Source organism: Zea mays, chromosome 8 (assembly GCF_902167145.1).
Source record: "Zea mays cultivar B73 chromosome 8, Zm-B73-REFERENCE-NAM-5.0, whole genome shotgun sequence".
In the NCBI taxonomy this organism is placed as follows: Eukaryota; Viridiplantae; Streptophyta; class Magnoliopsida; order Poales; family Poaceae; genus Zea; species Zea mays.
Genome location: NC_050103.1, coordinates 9,270,215 through 9,289,505, shown reverse-complemented (window position 1 = coordinate 9,289,505; position 19,291 = coordinate 9,270,215). Strand labels below are relative to the sequence as shown.

The 19,291-nt window shown below is 45.2% G+C and overlaps 1 protein-coding gene and 1 pseudogene across 3 annotated transcripts; one reads left to right on the top strand and one right to left on the bottom strand.

The window, feature by feature from the left end:
• Positions 1-8,400: 8,400 nt before the first annotated feature.
• Positions 8,401-11,337, bottom strand: LOC103634751 (rust resistance kinase Lr10). The gene is made up of 3 exons (XM_008657339.4): positions 10,364-11,337; positions 9,845-9,868; positions 8,401-9,686 (listed from the first exon to the last, which is right to left on the bottom strand). The coding sequence occupies exons 1-3, from the start codon at positions 11,115-11,117 to the stop codon at positions 8,608-8,610; spliced, it is 1,857 nt and encodes a 618-aa protein (XP_008655561.1). The 5' UTR covers positions 11,118-11,337; the 3' UTR covers positions 8,401-8,607.
• Positions 11,338-16,076: 4,739 nt separating this feature from the next.
• On the top strand, positions 16,077-18,570 carry LOC100382047 (LOC103655907-like pseudogene; annotated as a pseudogene). 2 transcript variants are annotated; one of them, NR_160654.1, is made up of 3 exons: positions 16,077-16,371; positions 17,129-17,962; positions 18,203-18,570. The product of NR_160654.1 is annotated as a protein-like pseudogene, transcript variant 1 (transcript). The 2 variants fall into 2 exon arrangements; NR_160655.1 differs by having other exon boundaries at positions 16,088-17,962; positions 18,203-18,545.
• Positions 18,571-19,291: the final 721 nt, after the last annotated feature.

The window sequence follows — 19,291 nt, the reverse complement described above, 5'->3', positions numbered from 1 at the left end:
TAACTAAGACTAACTAAGACCGAGACTAATCGCTAAGACTGTAGCTTCTACGTATATATTTCGTATTAATTACAAGATCCAACTCTAACGAGCTATGGTTCTAGAGTTATCTTGGTCTTGCAGTCGGGATTGCCATAAGACTGGTGTCCACGCCGAGGTGAGCGGTACGGGTGCTGAGTCCCGACGGGAGCGGGGGAACCACCATCCAGGTGACGACGTTCCGCGCGCTCAGCCCGCAGCAGGGCGATCTCAGCACGAGCCCTACTCAGCTCGTCTAATGCATGGTCCAGCTCTGTGTTTAGCACGGCGGCTAGGTTGACTGTGCTGCTCAACCTAGGATTGCCCTCACCGACAGGTGAGACAATCATGCCTCCTGTGCTGCCAGTTGGACGGCGGGGGTAATACTTCAGGTCAAGACCGTCAGCTGCCCCACCGAAAACCGAGCAGTAGTGCGAAAGCGCACGCCGTGCAGCATCTTGCATGGCTGCCTCAGCTGAGTCCCGCTCAGAGATAGAATAGTGCTCTGAGCAGGCCTCTGCACCCTGGAGACTGTTCTCCGGGCAGCGCACCAAGCAGGTTGCCTCCCAGCGGTCCGGGTAGACCCCGCGAGCAGCGTCGTGAGTGATGGGTCGAGCAACCCATCCTTCCGGCTCATGGTCAGCAGAGAAGTCGGTGTTGTGGCTCGAGCTGTCGTCGCCACCTCCGTCGTCTGGGTCTCCTCCAGCAGCTACTCCAGAAGCTGGGGCGCCCAGTGATGGTGCAGGGGGCGCCTCCAGAGGAAGCACAGGGGAGCAGCTCCTCACGGACTCTATCTCCTGTTGGAGCGAGAAGGAAGAGCTCTGCTGCTCCTGTCGTCGACGTTCCTGCTCCTCATGCAGGCGGTGGTGCAGTCTCTCCAAGTGGCTGGACTGTCCGGCCACGGGACGGCGAAGCGGACGCTCAGCAAGGCGGGAGGGTAAGAAGGGGATGACGGACTTTCGTGCAGTGTGTCTAAGTCGAGCCATCTACAAAAGACATCGCAAGCAAAAGGGTGAGGACAAAATTAATATGACCAGCAAATAATGAATCATAAATAAATGAAGGATTAGAATAAAACACAATTTTCAGCAAGGTATAATATATAGTAGAACATAGGTTTGGTCGGTATGACCAACTTTTGAAGGGATATCAAAGTCAAGGCAGAGACAGAGGTCTATAGTCCTTAGAACGACCATTCTACTCTAGGTTAGCGGTCCTACAGTCAGAACGGCTTTGATACCACTTATGTCACACCCGGTTTTAGAAGGCAAACCGAATGCGAACCATGTACGTGCCAGGATCAGTTATTCACGTACACAGCAGTTACATAACATGGACATCATCACACAGTGCTCAAAATAGTATTAAGAAGGGAAATAGTCGATTACATCATACGTCTGAGACGTCCATATAGTCCTTACAATAAATCAAAGTGCGGAAAAGAAACGTAGATAACCGCGGCCTTCACAGGCAGCCGACTGGGGGTTGCCGCTAACCCACACCTAGAACTCGTCGTAGTCTTGGAACTCCTGGAAGTCTCCTTCCACAGCTTCATCTTCGCCTGAGCAGTGGTTGCAATGCTGACAACCTAGGGATGGGGGGGGTTTGGTGTGTAGAGCAAGGGTGAGTACACATCAACATACTCAGCAAGTATCCTGTTTGGCTGTAGTGGACTAGCTTTATGTGGGGATAAGTCAAGCAGTTGCTTTTAGTTGGTCAGATTATTATTTACTAATAGAAAGCCAAGTTTTAGCATTAACCCAAGTTATTAGCCCGATGTACCCTTTCCAAACGGAAAGAATACCACTTACCAGCACCATAGTCACAACCAGAACCATCGATCTCATAGCCACCTGTACCAAAGTATCTCTGATCAAGTACCACTAATCACTGGAGCTCCCTTGGCCGCTCATAACCGCGAACACGGCTGATATATCAGTTTTCAAACACTCTGCAGAGGTTGCGCACTTTACCCACAAGCCGTGATTCCCTTTCTGCCCGGAGATCATGACTCTCCATTGATCACTACCAAGGTGATCCAGCAGGGCATCACTACGTAGCCTTTACAAAGATTCCCCGGGGCTGTAGCCACCCGTTAGGTTTCCTAAATGCACCGCACTCCTCCCCAAGGGGCGAACCCAAACTTGGCAGAGCGAGCCGCATACACCGAGCCCCATTGACGGCACGACGGCTAAGTGAACTACACCCCGGATCCTCTAATTATTCAGCTAAGGGCATCCCATTCCACCCTCATGGTTGCACTGTTTTCCCGGGCGGTCATCCATAGAACAGGTCCTTACGGAGAGGCACTCGAGAAACCGCTCGAGCCCCCTTGAAGACCACAAGCATAACATCATAATAAGAGAAGGGAAAACAGCGTATCATAGATAATCTCATCATGTTCATTGATTATAGTTGAGCAATAGCATAAAGCTAAACAATAATAATCCAACCCAAATAGGTAAACAAGGACATGGATAACAAAAGCTAGTCAATCCTTAGGCATAAATGTGTAAAGCGGGAGGTGAATTAAATAATGAATAGGACAGAGATAGGTCAAAGGACACTTGCCTCCACCAACCGACTGCTGCTCAGGGGCTTCTCCTGCGAGTTCCTCGGGCTCTTCGACCGGATCGTTCTCTATGCGATTGCAAGCATACATACATTCATCCATTCAAATTGGGAAACAAACAGTACATCATACAAGGGAACAAATAAAGTGAATATGCATCAAGTATGACATTCGATATCGCATTCATTATGGTTAGAAAGAAACGGGGAAAGGTCTCGCAGGGGTTAAAGCTTATGCACTAATGATTAGTTACAATTGGTTCTAACAAAAGAATTTAGTTATATGCACTAATGATTAGTTACAATTGGTTTTAACAAAAGACTTTAGTTATATGCACTAATGGAAACCTAGTCATTTTTAGTTGATCAACATTGAACTGGATAAACAATTGATTATATGAATTAACTAGCGTAACGGAATTCTAAATTAAGTTTCCTATTTCAATAACATGAACAATGATTAGCCTGCCTAAAATAAAATAAATAACAATAATAAAAGAACATAAAATAAAATAAAATAAACAATAAATAAATAAAAAAGGGGGGCGGTTGAACCGGCCAGGGGCAGGGGCGGGGGCGGCCAAGCCGGCGGCGGGCGGCCGAGCTGGCGGGGGGCGGCTGAACCGGCGGGGGCGCGGGGCAGGGGGCGGCCGAGCCGGCCAGGGGCGGGGCAGGGCGCGCAGGGGCGGCCGAGCTGGGCGCGCAGGGGCGGCGGTGGCCGAGCCGGCCATGGGGCGGCCGAGCTGGGCGGCGGTTGGGCCGGGGAGCGGGAGAGGAGGGGAGAGGGAAGGGAGAGAGGAGGGCTCACCGGGGACGGGGACGGGGCGGCCGAGCGGCGGCTAGGCGCGCAGGGGGCGGCCGAGCTGCAGGGGCCAGCGGCTAGGGCAGGGGGCGGTGGCTAGAGAGAAAATGGGAGAAAGGGAGGAAGAGAGAGGGATTTGGGGGGAAGAGGGAGGGGCGGCTGGGCCAGCTGGGCCCAAAGGGGGCGCGCGGGGGGGCGGCTGGGCCGGCCAGGGCGGCTGGGTTGGCCGGGGCGGCCCACGGTGCGGGAGAGAGAAAAAGGGAGGAGAGAGAGAAGGGAAAAAAGAAAGAAAAGAAAAGAAAAAGAGAAAAAAAGGTTTTCTCCTTTTCGAAATCCGATCTTTCTAGATGAATGCACTTACATTTCTAAGCAATCAAAGAATGCATAGTTCGGCATGGTGCATCAAACAACATAAAGTAATTTAGGGTTTTTCTTTACACGGGAATTCCAAGCCAAACCCCGCTATAACTTTAGAAAAGATCAAGGTTTAGCGAGGGAACGAGAAAAGAAAAAGGTAACGCCTGAATTTGGTGAGAGAAAAGAAGAAAAATTCTACCCCCAAATTCAGGGCGTTACAAGTGGATCCCTAGCCATTCACCTCGGTAGTGTCTAAGGGTCTAGCTAACCCTAGCGACATGGGAAATACGACTTGTGGGTAAAGGGTACAACCTCTACAGAGTGTAAAACTGGTATACTAACCGAGCTCACAGTCATGAGCAGCTCAGGACTCTCTGATGATTAATATATGGAACTTAAATTCAATTTGTCATATGCATTGCATGGGATCATTTGTTAATTTTGTTCTATTATTATTTATTATGGTTTGGTATTTACTTACACTTAGTAACTGCTAATAAAATTTTGACCAACTTATAAAAGCAATGCTCAGCTTTAATCTCTATTGTTGATCAGCCTTACACACCACATGAACTCCCATCTTTGGCGAGTTCATGCACATTATTCCCCACAACTTGTTGAGCGATGAACATGTGTGAGCTCACCCTTGATGTCTCACACCCCCCCATAGGAGAAGAACAGGTGGTTCAAGAGGAGCCGCTTATCGGGGAGTTCGATTCGATCTAGGTGGTGTCTCCCAGTCGACTTTCTGGTGCTAAGGATGGATTTTAGTTTGATCCTTGTATATTTATCTTTTATTTTGTAAGACTTCCGCTATGTAATAAGTACTCTAATTATTGTGACATTTATCTCTATACACTCTATTATTATATATGTTGTCTTCTTGGCGCATGTATGAGATGCATCTGGCTTTGTTCCTTAAAGCCGGTTGTGACACTTGCCAAGCAAGAAAACAACATGGAGCTCTTCACCATCCAAAGAATGTGGTCACCACCAAAAGGCCTTTGGAGCTTCTGCACATGGTCCTTTTAAGACTAGTGGCCTACCTCAGTATTGGTGGTAATAAATATGGTTTGGTTATTGTTGATGATTTTTCTTGCTTCACTTGTGTTTTTTCTTTCTGGGTGACAAAGGTGAAACCCAAGAGATTCTAAAGAAGTTCATGAGGCAAGCACAAAATGAATTTGAGCTAAAGATTAAGAAGATAAGAAGCGACAATGGGTTAGAATTTAAGAACATAGGTGTTGATTAGTACCTGACTAAAGAAGGCATCAAGCATGAGTTTTTGTTCCTTACACTCCACAACAAAATGGTGTCATGGAAAGAAAGAACCGAACTCTTATTGAGACAGCAAGGACAATGCTTGATATGATGAGTGTTGCCGATTGTGTGAACCTTCGCTAAAAATTCTCTCTTTTCCTGACCGACTCCATTCAAACATTTCACCATGATTCTTTCTTATCCATATTGCCCTTCAAAAACAGACCTAGACCCCTCTTCCTCAAGGTTATCTCTGAACTGATTGGTTGAGTCATGTAGCTATTGAAATGTGTAACTGGTCAACAATCCTAGTAGCTCTCCAAACTCTTCATCCCCTTCTTACAACTCTTGGTGTCGTCGTGTTCTTAGTTTATATAAGAAGAAAGTGGTTAATACGAGGACTATAGTCAAACCACCTATAGAACCTAGAACCACAACCAATACTCCTTTTCTTCAAAATAATGAGGGATTTATGTGTCTTGGCTCATGCAATAAGCAGGGGCATTTGTAGCACATGGATCAATACCAATAGTTGTAGTTGGGTTTGGATCATATGGAAAACCCAAAAGTTGACATGTTCATGGGGGGGAGTTGGTACCTGTTGGACAATTGAATATGCTGGTACTATGAAGTTAAGGGAGTCGTGGCCTCCTTAGAGTCTGATTTTGAGTTTTTTCTTCGGTGTGTGTGTGTGTGTTCCTTTTTCTGCCTTCTGGCAGTTTGTACTTGCCTACTTTGGTCCACTTTCTTCTTAATACAAAGATACGCATCTCTCATGTGTGTTCGAGAAAAAAATTTAAAAGTTCAACAATTTCAGCACGACGACGTTGTAAGTACTTTTTCATATCTCTAGTAGTTGTTTGCCTAGAAACATTAGAATGCATAGGGTTGTGGGCAATTTTAATGTACTCCTCAAATGCATCAGACGCACCAAAACAAAGGGAAAGATCAGTTCTAGCAATCAGACAACACAACTGCTCACGAGCAACCTCTAGACTATAATACTTAAGCATGGACTGGTGCTTAGAATGACCATGTAAACGTTTGCATCTCTCACAGTGGTGAGCCAAATAACCCGTACCAATAGATGAATGATCACTAATTTTCTTCTTGCAAAGATGACAACTAACACCTATCCTTACCAAGTGCACTTCCGCTTCTTTCTACCAGTACTCATCGTCTCAAACATCGTCGTAGCATCACTAAGGGCTGCAATGCCTTCACCGTCGTCGACGGCGTCAACGTTAATCTGAGCCTCATTAGTGTTGTCGAACAGGTCGTCTTTGCCTAACCTGCAAATCATCCTCTTCATTCGGCATCTACCCCATCATCACAAGCTCATAGTTCATGGAGGTTGGGTCATACCGACCCTCCATCGCCGACGAGTCGTTCCTCACTGCTTGAAAGTGAGAGGAAGTGGGAGATAGTGACTTTGGATTAGTTAGGGTGGTTTGGGTTTGGGTTTGGTGAGGAGCCGGGAGGCGAGACCGTACCTAGTCAGGAGCACTAGAACCACTGACGGCAAACAAGATGAACGAGATGAAAGTGACAGCGAGGTAGCGAGGATGAGTCAATGAGGCAGCTAGAGAGGAAGAAGCTCAGAGCAGAGATAGAGTGGAAGGAAGGAGATGGCCAAATGGGAAGCATAACACGACATGAACACCATCGATGCAAATCCAATCCACCGCACAGGAGAAGAGGAAGATGGTTGTCCCACAGATCTAGATCTAGATGTGATAGAGTAGAGGAGAGTGGCTAGAGAACAGAAGACGACGTCGGAGGAGATGAGGAGGGAGCAGGGTTGGTGTCGCCAGCTTGCCACATTAGATGTAGGAGAGGAGGGGGTTAGGGTTTGCTAGGAGGAAGAGGGGGCGACCGGGTGATGGGACGTCGAGGCAAGAAGACGGCACTGAGGCATCGAAGGCGATGAGGAGGAGGGAGCAAGGGACGACATCGTCAACTCGCCGCTCGTCGCGTTGGAGGGAGGAGAGGAGGGTTAGGGTTTGAGATTGCTAGGAGCAAGAGGGGCAAGGGCGACCACCACGAGTGGCGGAGTTTATACAACGACAGGGGAGCAGACCTGGCTGACCAAACAATTTAACCGTGTCATGCAGGCCGACCCACTGTGCTTATTGTATGGCCCAAGGCACAAGACGTGGAACGGGCTAGATTAGCACGAGCCTATTTACTAACATGTCATGATATGACCCGTCATCCGTCAATCCTTGCTGGATTTCGTGTTAGCGCTCTTTGCACAACCCATCTGGCCATCTATAGCTGACGCACATGGTACGTCATCCTCCTCAATAGACCTAAAAGTTTGGACCGGACCATTTGGGTCTGCCTAGGCACGACCCAAAAATAAGAGCTGGAGGCACGAATAGATGGGTCGTGCTTGGGCTGGTACGTCACAAAGTGAGGCACGAATTAGAAAACTATCGTTTAAATAGTTCTTCCATGCTCCAATAATTTTTATCTCTTCACAAAAGTTATAAAATAAACATTGATTTCTCTTTCTCATATGATGTTTTAGTCTATAGCAAAGTTTTAAATAATTTGAATATGTATATTTTTAGATATATACAAGTTTTTCTCTGCCATGCTTAGGCCATGTTTCGATCTCATGAGATAAACTTTAGCAGCTTTTTTAGCTACTTTTAGTCATTTATTGATCTAAACAGGAGAGCTAATGGTGGTGTGATAAAATTTAGCACATATTATGTCATAAACTGCTCAAGGGGTGCTAAAAGGAGCTAAACGTGGGCCAGGGAACCCCATTTTCCACTTCATACCCTCCAACCTCATTCTCTCCACATTAGGACATGAGTGTCTTTTTATTCCAATGTGCTAAACTTTATTAGAGTAGTCCAAACACCACAAGGAACTAAACTTTAGCACTTCAATTCATATGGCTAAAGTTTAGCATGAAGCTAAAGTTTATCCCGTGAGATTGAAACAGAGCCTTAGACCGGCATGGAACACGATCCGGTCTGAACTGGTCTAAAGTTATTTCATATCATGCTACCCCGAACCATGACGGACTCGGTCCGGCCCGGCCCAATTTTTAGCTCTAATCCTCAGCTGCCATTATAGAGCCCAGACCTAACCACAATTCACAGCCTTCGAGCAGCACGTATCGGTAAAAAAGTGAGTTGCCTCCCTGAGCAATAATTAATCCGTCTGAATTTGTTGAGCAAAGACCAAAGAGCGGTGGCTATGGACAGCTTGTTCAGGAGGAAGGAGTTCTTCGTGGAGTACGACCAATCCGTCTCAATGCTCACAATTGGAGATAAACCGTAAGAACGTTATTCTGTCCGCATTTTAATGTAAGCTGTAACTTCTACCTTTCCAGTTACTAATTTTTTTTATGTAACGTCCTGCTAATAATGCCATTACAAATTCGTGAACATGGTTAAACCACCAGAAAATTGCAATGTATACAATCCAGTGGTTACAAGGAAAAAAGGTATATGGGTATGACACAAAACTACGACAGATCACAGGGCATCATCGCTGATACATGCATATGCCGACAAGTGATAGACACGAATATCTATCTGAATGGTCACCATGTGGTCTCTAGAGCTTTTTCTTCATGGTTACTGGCCAACAAAGGATGAAACAAATGGTTTAGGGGGTATCTTAAGGCTCTGCAAGCTATCCGTCAGCATGTTCACCACTGTAGTCATGGACGGGCGGTTCGGTGGGTTCCACTGAATGCACCAGAGAGCCACGATAGCCAGCTTCCTCACCATGTCTCTCTCTCCTCGTGCCATTTCCCTGGGCTCTTGTCCGGTGACTATTTCCTCGTATATCCACTCTGGAACGCAAACGTCGTCGTTCTGGTCCTCGGTCTCTGCTGGGCTGTACTTCCTCCTCTTTGCACTCACCACCACCATCTCCAGCACCACCATGCCGAAGCTGTAAACGTCCGACTTGCATGACACTGTCCCGAAGTTCCGAGAGTATAGCTCCGGCGCAATGTAGCCCATGGTGCCTCTCGCTGCGGTCAGCGCGACGACGCTCTGGTCCCTCGCGCACAGCTTCGCCAGCCCGAAATCCGAGATCTTCGGGTTCAGGTTGTAGTCTAGCAAGATGTTGGAAGGCTTGATGTCGAAATGGAGGATGCGCTGGTCGCAGCCCTGGTGCAGGTACTCGATTCCTCGGGCGATCCCTGTCGCTATTTCCAGCATCTTACTGGCCGTTGGTATTAACGACTGTTCTTGGGAGGAGCAGCGTATATACTTCTCCAGCGACGCGTTAGGCATGAACTCGTATACCAGAGCACGCCTTGACCTCTCGGAGCAGAACCCTAGAAGCCGGACGACGTTGGCGTGGTGGATGGTTCCAATGGTTGCGACTTCGCTGATGAACTCCTCTTCCCCCGTCGAGTCCTCCAGCATTTTGACTGCCACAGGCACAGGCACTCCTCCGTTCGGCAGCTCGCCTTTGTACACGCTCCCAAACCCGCCTTGCCCAAGTCTGCTGCTGAACCGTCTTGTCATCTTCCTGACTTCAGAGAATGTGTACCTTCTCGGTTTCAGCGTCCTGTAGGTCTCGAGGAACATCTCCACTTTCCTGTGTATCTCGTCGTCGTATTTAGATTTCAGGGCCAGGTGTAATAATGCAGCACCTGCCATTGCTGAAAGAACCAGGACTGCGGCTACTGGCGTCGTTACTGAACAGACAGGGTTTGAGAAAATCAGTCTGTTATTAGATTGCAATCGATTATTCAGATCTTTTGTGGATGAAACGACTATGAGAGCGTGCTGCGGTTTTGTTGTTAAGAAATAGAAATAACACTCAATAGGTCAAAAGTGCACTGAAACCACGTACCTGCAATGACCTTGAGACGTGAACCTGCGTGCAGGAAAGAGGTGAATTACATTCTATCAGGACTTCCTTTTAGGCTGAGTCTTACTAAGGAAACAAAGGTAAACTGCAGAACATCCCGCCCACGACTACCAGTTGCAAAGAGGCCTTCAAAAACCTAATTAAGAACAAAAGTGCGAAGCGGTTCCGGAGTATAGTTGGACAGAACCGATTCGCTCCCAATTTGTTGTTTGGATTTGTTTCGTATGTAACAGAGTAACTTAAAAAAAGAAAATTATGCTGAAATGTTGAACCATCCAGCTCATCAAAATATTTTGGATGGAGCCTCCATCCCAACTAGCTCCGGAACCAAAGTATGTAGAAATGCCAGCTGAACCAAAGAACTAATTAAGAACAAAATAGGACACATGACTGTGCTACTTAAGCAATGGATTGTCATATGCCAAAATCAACATTAGAATCGCTATAAGTAATATCATAATAACATATAATATAAGCTGCTATAAGAGATAAGAAACTTACTGTGATTCTTACTCTTACAGAATGCTTGCCTACTCTCGGAGCTAAATCCACAGAGCCTTCCTTCAGCTTCGCAGTCTCGGCAGACATCGGTAATGTTAGGAACTCTCCATTCTAACATTGTCTCGCCAAATGCGATGGCTCCTCTTGCAGTTCCGTTGAAGCCCGCGTTGACAGAAGCAGGGTAAGGTACCGAGATGCTATTCGAAAGAACCGTGCAGTCCAAGGGAAGGAAATCCATTGGTCGAAAAGACGGCACCAAGTAAGCGAACCGGCGGCTAGCGTTGGTAAGGCAAGAGATGGGACCAGCAAGGCTGGCCGGATGGCTTGGTACTATGAACTCTGCTGAACAGCTCACTAAGGTTGCCCTATCCCCATAAGGTCTATACACATCGGTTGATAGATTGGTGGAGATGATCTTCTGGAAAGGGCACTTGGGTTCTGCTGCGACTGCGAGTGGGACGATGGTTATAGTGCTGCCGCCATACCAGATGGCAGTTACCTTACACAAGCCAAGGTTTGGGTGAACCAGGACGGTGTCTGCTTTGGAGCACACCAGCTCCATGCCGGGCGCACCGCATGACAGAGGGCTGGTCGCAAGGCGGAACGGGAACCGGATCTCTGGCCCTCCTTCGCTGCACCTGGACGCTGGGCACTTCTGGAAGAAGCTCTCTTCGCTGCTCGCTGTGGCCATCGTGGTTCCATGGATGAGAGATGAGAGCACCAAAGCTACAGCTACAGCAAAGAAACTGGACATTTGTGTGTGGCGGAGGCGGAAGACTGGCGGCGGCAGGCAAAGCGAGGTTGCATCTACAAGATTTATTAGAACCTTGCTGGAATCAGTGGCAATCAATTATTGTGTCGTGATGGCACCATGGCTGTGGTGGAAGGATTCTAGCTTTGCGGCTTGGTGACGCGGACTTTCTGGGATGTTTCTTGTATAGCGCTGCACTATAGTCGTCATCCTTTCCACACTACAGCCATTGACTGGAACGGATCAGCCAACATATATATATACAGTGCTATTTTGCCAAGTCACTATAGTCATACACCTTGATAGTTGATACTATTCTCTATCTACCACCCACCTGTGTAGATGTAGATAAGTCAAGCGTCAGATTAGACTTATCTCACATTTACTACTTACTCCTTGGAGTATTTGACAAGACAGCCAAGTTAAACAAATTAGGAAGCCAATTGAAACCTGGAGCTTTTTTGTGGGCTGCAAAAGGGCTCATCCCTAAACATCGGCCGCTAGGTGGTCGACGTCAGGATGAAGAAGGTCACGCCGTAGTTGAAGCACGCTGTCACCGTAGGATTTGCCGCGGGTGCTTCTAGGTTTTGAGCGAATGAAGGTAAGAAATGTGTGTTCTGTTTGTTGCTCTGTACTGCTAGCCTTCTACTGCCTGCTGTTTATACACCGACGAAATGCCTACTAAAGCTGTGAATTGTGTGTGATACTAGTTTACTCGCTTGCACGGAAGTCCAGCAACCGGCCCAATTTGTCGTGGCCCACGTTAGTTGTTTCAAAAATATGTGCCCCTACGGAGTTATAGCTTTAAGACTATCTCCAGCACTATCTCACTCGTTATCTCACTCCTTATTTAAACTTCACTCTGTAAACATTTTAGTCTACAGTGTTTTATACGCTCATATACACAGTCTCCTAGAGATGGCCTAAAGGAACCAATGCACTCCTAAGTCCTAAGTTGCGTCAGCAACATGAGTTCCTTACATCTTGAAAGGGGAAAAAGAAAAACTCGATGAGAACTGAGATGAGCAGAGGTTGAAGCATGTTTTCAGCGAATGAAGGTACAAGGCAAAGATAAGAAGATATGCCTGCAAAAGCGTGTTTCCTTGTAATGACAGAAGAAAGTCGTTAATAAGTCTTCAATGATCATAAAATATGGTCTGCCTTTTGTCTGGTAACTTCAACTGCATCTTGGTCATCGTTGATTTACTCACTAAGTGCGTGTGGCCATTTTGTGCCTCCTGCCTCCTCTCCATCCTTTCACAGTATCAGTGGTGGGCTGGTGGCAAAGGCATTCCTACACAATATTTACATGTTGCATGGCCTGCGCTGCGTGTGTGACCTTGATTGGAACTTCACAAGCCACTTCTGTACTGAACTGTTCCCATGTAGTGGATGCTCAGTTTAATGCAGCACTGCCTATATCACCCACAATTCGATGTTTTGGCCGAGCGCCTGAATCAATGCCTCGAGACTTACCTACGTTGTTATGTTCTTGCCTGCGCTTCTAAGTTGGCTATCTTCCATGAAATTTTGGTATAATTCTAGCTTCCATTCCAATTTCCAGCACTGCCTATCACCGAATTAGCAAATTCAGACGTTTCCACTTGGGCTATCGATCATCTCAGTTGTTGCAGAATCACTTAGACCATGAGAAGACCTGCATGAAGAAGCAAGCCAATCAGCATCACTTATAGAATGTTTGGTTTGAGAAATAAGCTAGTTCATCATTTTCTCACTCCTCACTTTTTTGTTTGGTTTGTAGAATTTATTGAGTTGATCCATCATCACCTTATTCCTCATAGTTAGTTTTTTATAAGGAAGACTTTATTAATCTCAATGTATCGCATCAAGTTGATACAGAGGATTGAAATTTCTTTCGGCCTCTGCTCATCAACAAGCACACAACCTGAACAAAGGTAACACAAAGAACCAATCCGACGACTAGATCACCACCAATGCGCCTGGGAAAAAAGTCCTTGGCCACCTACGCCAAGAAACGCATAGCCTCCACAACCGTAGCTTGTTGTTCCACCTTTTGCAGCACCGTCCATATACGAAGCCAGTGGGAAATGGCATATAGAACCTGTAACGGGTAATTAATCGTTTTTCTCTTAAAAACAAAATCATTTCTAGTTAGCCAAAGAACCCAATAGATGCTTGCCGCTCCTAGCAAAACATTGTTTCTAATATTTGATCAAACCCCTCTAACCAGCTACCAAACATATTAGAGACACTAGAAGGTGCACGTATCACGAAGGCTAAGTATGATATACCCTAGACCATACGAGCTAAATGACATTCAAAAAATAGGTGCTTAATTACTCTGGTTTATGATAGAAGCAACAAGATGGGTCTCCATGCCAATTACGCTTGGCCAGATTGTCCTTAATTAGAATTACTCCTCTCCTAAGGTACCACAAGAAGACTTTACTCTTAAGCGGAGATTTTAATTTCCATAATATTTTGTTTAAATTGGGTACTTCAGTCTTAATCAAAGCCAGATAGTGGGATCTCACCAAAAACTGACCGGATTGGGTCAGGTTCCAATGAAAAGAATCATCCTCTTGTGTATAACTGAATGTTAGCGACACGTGAGCGTAATTAGTTCCACTCCGCTAACCTAGTCCCAATTAATGTTCTGCTTCTCCTAGAAAAAGGTGATTCTGTATCTGTTAGCGCCTCCACAATGGTTATGAATTTCTTTCTTGCAATGCCAAAATAAGCTAGGGTATCGAACTTCCAATATCTGTCCTTCAAACTAGGTGTCTTCGCAAAATCTCACATTTGATCTATTTTTGAGGAATGGGATACTAAAATGAGAAATGAGGTCATCTCACCAAATTTGAGAAATAGAAGTTGTACTCGTAGCCGGATTAAAACCGCAGCAAACCGCAGCTAGTGTCTATGCCGAGTACTACTACTATCTGTTTACTATCTGTTTGACTGTCTCGATCTCCTTTAATTATTGCTTCTCTTTCATTGAAGAGGAAGAGGAAAAAAAACGATGTAGTCATGCATGGAGGGAGCTGCACCAGTCAGAAAAAGAACCCTCTCCTACCACGCGACGATCGGGCCACAACTTCAGCCGTGCGCGCGCTTTCAGTCGATTTCATCCAAAAAAAAATCTCTCTCTGTCTCTCTATTTTTGTTATTGTTTATAATGAAACATCTCTTGTTTTCGCTATGAATCGTACAAATAGCTACAGGTTAACGCCACCAAGATCAACATCTCATATGCTTGGAAAAATTCACAATTTGTGGCACAGGTAATAAGAAGAGAAAACCTGTCTATCACTAAATGAACAACATAATAATTTCTTCTTGCAACAAATCTAGAAATAAAAAAAAAACATGAGCGCTCGTCGTGTTAAGTGTACGCGCGAGTTTAATTAACTCAGGGTAGCAAGTATATACTACGACCATAAAAAAAAACTTAACCAATTAAACTATACCAGGTCCATAGAATAGTGCTATTCTAGTTGGTGCACGCACACGTTAACAATTTATTATTGATACGAAACCTCTTCTCATTGCGCGCAGTTGCCCATTCAATTTGGATCGTCGCTTTGCTTTTCGCTGAAAACGACGTGCACGGCATATAGACGCATGCATGCTCACCAAGCAATTGCACTACTAGTCTACTGCATATCTTACTGCTATATAATATCTCTACTACACGCATCCGTCCTTGTATGATAAGCAACCGCGATCTTTGTTGCATGTTTTGGCCAATGCAATGCAAGCCGCCGCCGCCGTTAAATTAAAGGAGGATGCATGAGTTTGAGTGGCATAGAAGGCTCGGAGAAGGAAGAAAAGGGAAGAATCGGCCCACTAGCTGCGTTGTTTTTTTTAAAAAAAAAATCACCAATGGCGGCGAAAAAAAAAAGTTAGGTCTAAACATAATTTATACCGTACTTATTAGCTATAGATTACGGCAAAGCAACGGAATGAAGGCGCGCATCCGGATAAACGTTCCGATCGCGCGCGCTCGTTGTACTCGTAGCCGCGATGCAAGATGCTTTGCGGCGCTCGTTTATTTATAAGCAAACGGAAACCATGCATTTAGCTACACAGTACTCTATATATATATTTGACATTTGAAAATATTCCAGGGAAATTAAAATGGACTGTTCATTTGGCATATGCTTCTAGATAGATTAATTTAATTTAATTTAATTTATGTCGTACTTTGCCATGGTGCGAATCTTTCTTTGGTCCCTCGTCTCGTCTGACGCGCTTACGCAGCAGGGGGGACAGAAACATTCGGGGTCGGGAAGATGTGGTATATATATATGCTGTTGACTCGCATATTGTATCCATAATTTCAATTGTTTTTAGTTAAAGAGGAAGATAAAGACGACAGGCACGACGGATAATGACCGAGTAATAAAAACTGTTATTATATCTATATATCTATCTATCCATCAATCTATTTGAGCCGGCGAAGGCCACGCACTGCACTGCACATCTGGCGTCTGCATTCTGCAAGTATATATGGAATCGAGCGAGACCGATCGAATGGCATCCGTCCACGCGACAACGGCATGCATGCGATGCGATTGCGATTGCGAGCCGTGGATCGCATCGCACGTATCCCGGGCACGGGTCGCATGCCTGGTGGGCCGGCCGAGCAGGTGTCTCACGTCACTATACGACGGTTGATCTTTAGCGACCCTTATTAGGGACAGACGGTTGATCGCTAAAAGTTATGTACTGACAGTTGGTCGCTAAATGTATTTATAGCGACGGGCCACCGGTCGCTAAAAATCTAGAAATTTAACTACTCAAGGTTGGTCGCTATAGAGGCAGGTGGACATCCGACGGTTGGTCGCTATTGATTAACATGTAACTGTTGGTGGCTAAAAAAATTAGGCCCGAACAGGCCCAACTCAGCAACTCGTCCAAATCGAAATCACTTCTATTAAAAACTAGCAAACCCTACCTCCTCTTCTCCCCTTCTCCCGACGGCGCCACCATACCGCCTCCGCCCTCAACCCTAGCCGTATCGCGCCCTCGCCCTGCCTCCAGCCCCGCGCAGTATGCTGCTCGCTCGTCGTTGGCTACTCGCCTGCTCCCATGCTCCCTCCGGATCTGCTGCTCTCGGGGATTTGGCGCAGCGGCTTTGCGCCTCCACACTTGGTCGCCGGCCTCCTCACCTCCACAAGCCCACGTCATCGCCGTCTCCTCTTCGCCATCGCCCCGCTCGCCTCCTGTGCCAACGACCCGACCAACCTCGCCGCCAAGCAGGGCCACACCGGTGAGCTCCCCTTCTGTTGATGTTGTGGGAGCGGATCGAAGGCCCGGATTCGTTTGGGGTTTGCTTTTTATGGACGGGACTGGGTAGAACTCTTTGTTGTCTTCAGCTGATAGGCTTTACTCTTGGCATCATTCGGCTGGCCTAGGCTGGAATTTGTTTGACATCCGGAGCTTCGAAGTTCAACTTGTTGGCATTGACTGGGTGGGCTGTAGATGGAATTTTTCGAGTTCTGCAATTCAGTTCACAAAGGGGAAATAGAAATGGTTGCGGGTGATCCCAACCTGCTGACAGTTCTAACTGTTTTGGTATGTTTTAAGTTGATTCACTGTCAGCTGATGAGGTTCCTACCATAACACTTAAGCAAGGAATCCTGTACACTTCTCTCCTGGTAAATAGACTGATAGTAGAGTAATACATATTGTTGCCATGATAAAATGCTAACTGTGCTGCATAGACTGATAGTAGAGTAATACATACTGTCAGCTTCAATTCGTTTGGTTTGATTGGCAGGTGTGAGGTGCTATGAGCATGTGACTCTAAATCTACTAGTCCTAGAATGGATTACAGTTGTCAGGAATTTTTGTTGGGACTGGTGAGCTTCAGTACCGTAGAAAGACACAGCTACATTATTTGTACTCTAGTACAGTACCGTAGAGTCATTATCAGGCCAATAGGATGGTTTAATATTCAAAGACTAGTTTCTTGCCTGTTCATGTTAGCTGATTTTAAACCTAACTATTTGATTTTTGTCTTGCAGTGATATAAAAAAGTTGAAACTTTCATAGCTTACCTGCCGAGAATGCATTGTTGAAGTTGCAAAGATGTATGTCTAAGTTTATTTTCACATAATAGTATATTTTTTTCTATTATCAAGAATTGTTTCTCAATACATTCATGAGTTGGAAATTGTACTGTGAGCCTTTCTATATTATATAGTCTAGCTAGCTCTACAATAGAGCTCTAGTACAGACAGAACACATGCTTTCATACTCCTATGGAATAGTAGAATCAGGTAGCAGAATTAGGTGTTCATTAACCATGCAAATAATTAATTCAAGTTATCTAAATAGGCCCTTAGTTTATAATGCTGAAAGTATAAAAAGTGTTCCACTCTCAATACCGAGAATAGGAAGACTCCACCATGTATATGTGTTCTTATCAGGTGCTCTTCTTTCCCGATAAAATAAAAATCCTTTGCTTCAATATGCTACATGATACTTTGTGTATAGATAAAGGAATACATCCATATGATGTTCCTGGGAGTTAGTTTGATGTCCATATACTCCATGCTTGCTGATTGGAAAGGAAACTAGTTATTTCGTTTGAAGTCATATGCTGCTTGGCGTCATTCTAATCCAAGTAGCTGAGGGGTCAACAGTGGCTAACTTCCCTGTCACTTTATTCCAAAGAGCAAAAGGGAATCCCACCCTAGCTGTGATATTTTCCCTGGATTATGGTTGTCCAGGAATCCTACATGGAGTGGAATTTATCTCCGGGTTAATTAACCTTGGTTGCCAAACTAGCCCTCAATGTGCGGGACAAGAAGGGAAATACTGCTTTGCACATAGCTACACGGAAATGGAGGCCCCAGGTATGGTTCTTTTCAGGTGTCTTTTACAAGTAGTTTGCTATTTCAGTTTTAGTTGACTATAACCTGCATTGAGAGCTATAACGCTGTTATATTTGTAAGGCGTGGTTTCAGTGTGTAGCCAACTTTTTATTTATTTGCCCTCATTTTAGAGTTACATCTGCGTGGACATATTGTTTTCTTACAGCTATCTGAAGTTTAGTAGCTGTCTGAAGTTTAGTAGCTGTCTATCTTGTTTTTCAGGGATCTGGAATAACAGGAGCCTGATGGTTGCATCAGTAGAGTTGACCACTTCTCAGTATTGCGAGATGCATCTTACATGGTCAAGAAGATAATTCCTATTCTGAGCTACTTGCTCGTGTACAAGTCTCCTTATCATGTCCTCCTTTCAAGCCAGTCTATTCTTTGCTTGATTCATCACGGGTGCACATTATTGTAATTAGAATCTTCAGAGTACTCGAAGGATAGTTAAAGCTGTTTAGCTAGTCCTTCAGATTACTGAAAATATAGTTAAGAACATTTGTATTTTGCTATTTCGATTTCCAACAGTACAACTATTGAGTACAACTATTGGGGATGATTGTTTATGTGATGTGGATCTATCATTGTGCAATACTAATTAAATTTGTATATCTATGTGATTATGTGTATAAAATTTGGTGATTTGTGATGCTTTTGTATATATAACAGTTGTTGAAAGCTAATTAATGGTATATTATCGTTATTAACGACTATAATTAGGGGCAACTTTCTGTTGGTTGCTAAATGTATAGTATAACGACTCACGATTGGTTGCTAAATCTATAGTACAACAACCCACGGTTGGTCGCTAAATATACAATATTAGCAACGGAGGGTCGGTCGCTAAAAAGATGTCGGTCGCTAAAGCCTTTAGCGACGGCACTTACAGCGACCATCCTTATGGGTCGCTAAAAGTTTTTAGCGACCAACCGTAGGTCGCTGAAGGTCGTTTTAGCAACCAACCGTAGGTCGCTGTAAGTAAACCGTCGTGTAGTGCGTACTAAGGCAAAGGCACGAATTAAAAGGAGCCGCATCCGTCCGCTGCGACCTGCGATCGATCATTTTCCGGTGACGCGTCGGTCTTCCAAAGTCACTCACGTATATATAGAGAGAGATAGAAAGGACCGTGCTTCTTTGTTTTTTTGTTTTGTTTGTTCATTCGTTCGTGTCTTTTCTTTTTGTTTTGTAGTATATATGTATGTCTCGGTCCCTCCTCCTTTCTTTGCGTGACGACTGCCTTTATGTTTTCCGTGCCCCTAGCCCAAGCTGGTTTTGGTTTTGGCTCCTCTGGGACGTTTCGTATTTTATTAA

Excerpts from the sequence above, each read along its gene's own strand:
- LOC103634751 (XM_008657339.4), bottom strand. The coding sequence starts at position 11,117 with ATGTCCAGTTTCTTTGCTGTAGCTGTAGCTTTGGTGCTCTCATCTCTC. Across the intron at positions 9,869-10,363 it reads CTGTAAGAGTAAGAATCACA|GTTCACGTCTCAAGGTCATT; the intron begins GTAAGTTTCTTA and ends TCCTGCACGCAG. Across the intron at positions 9,687-9,844 it reads ACGTCTCAAGGTCATTGCAG|TAACGACGCCAGTAGCCGCA; the intron begins GTACGTGGTTTC and ends CTGTCTGTTCAG.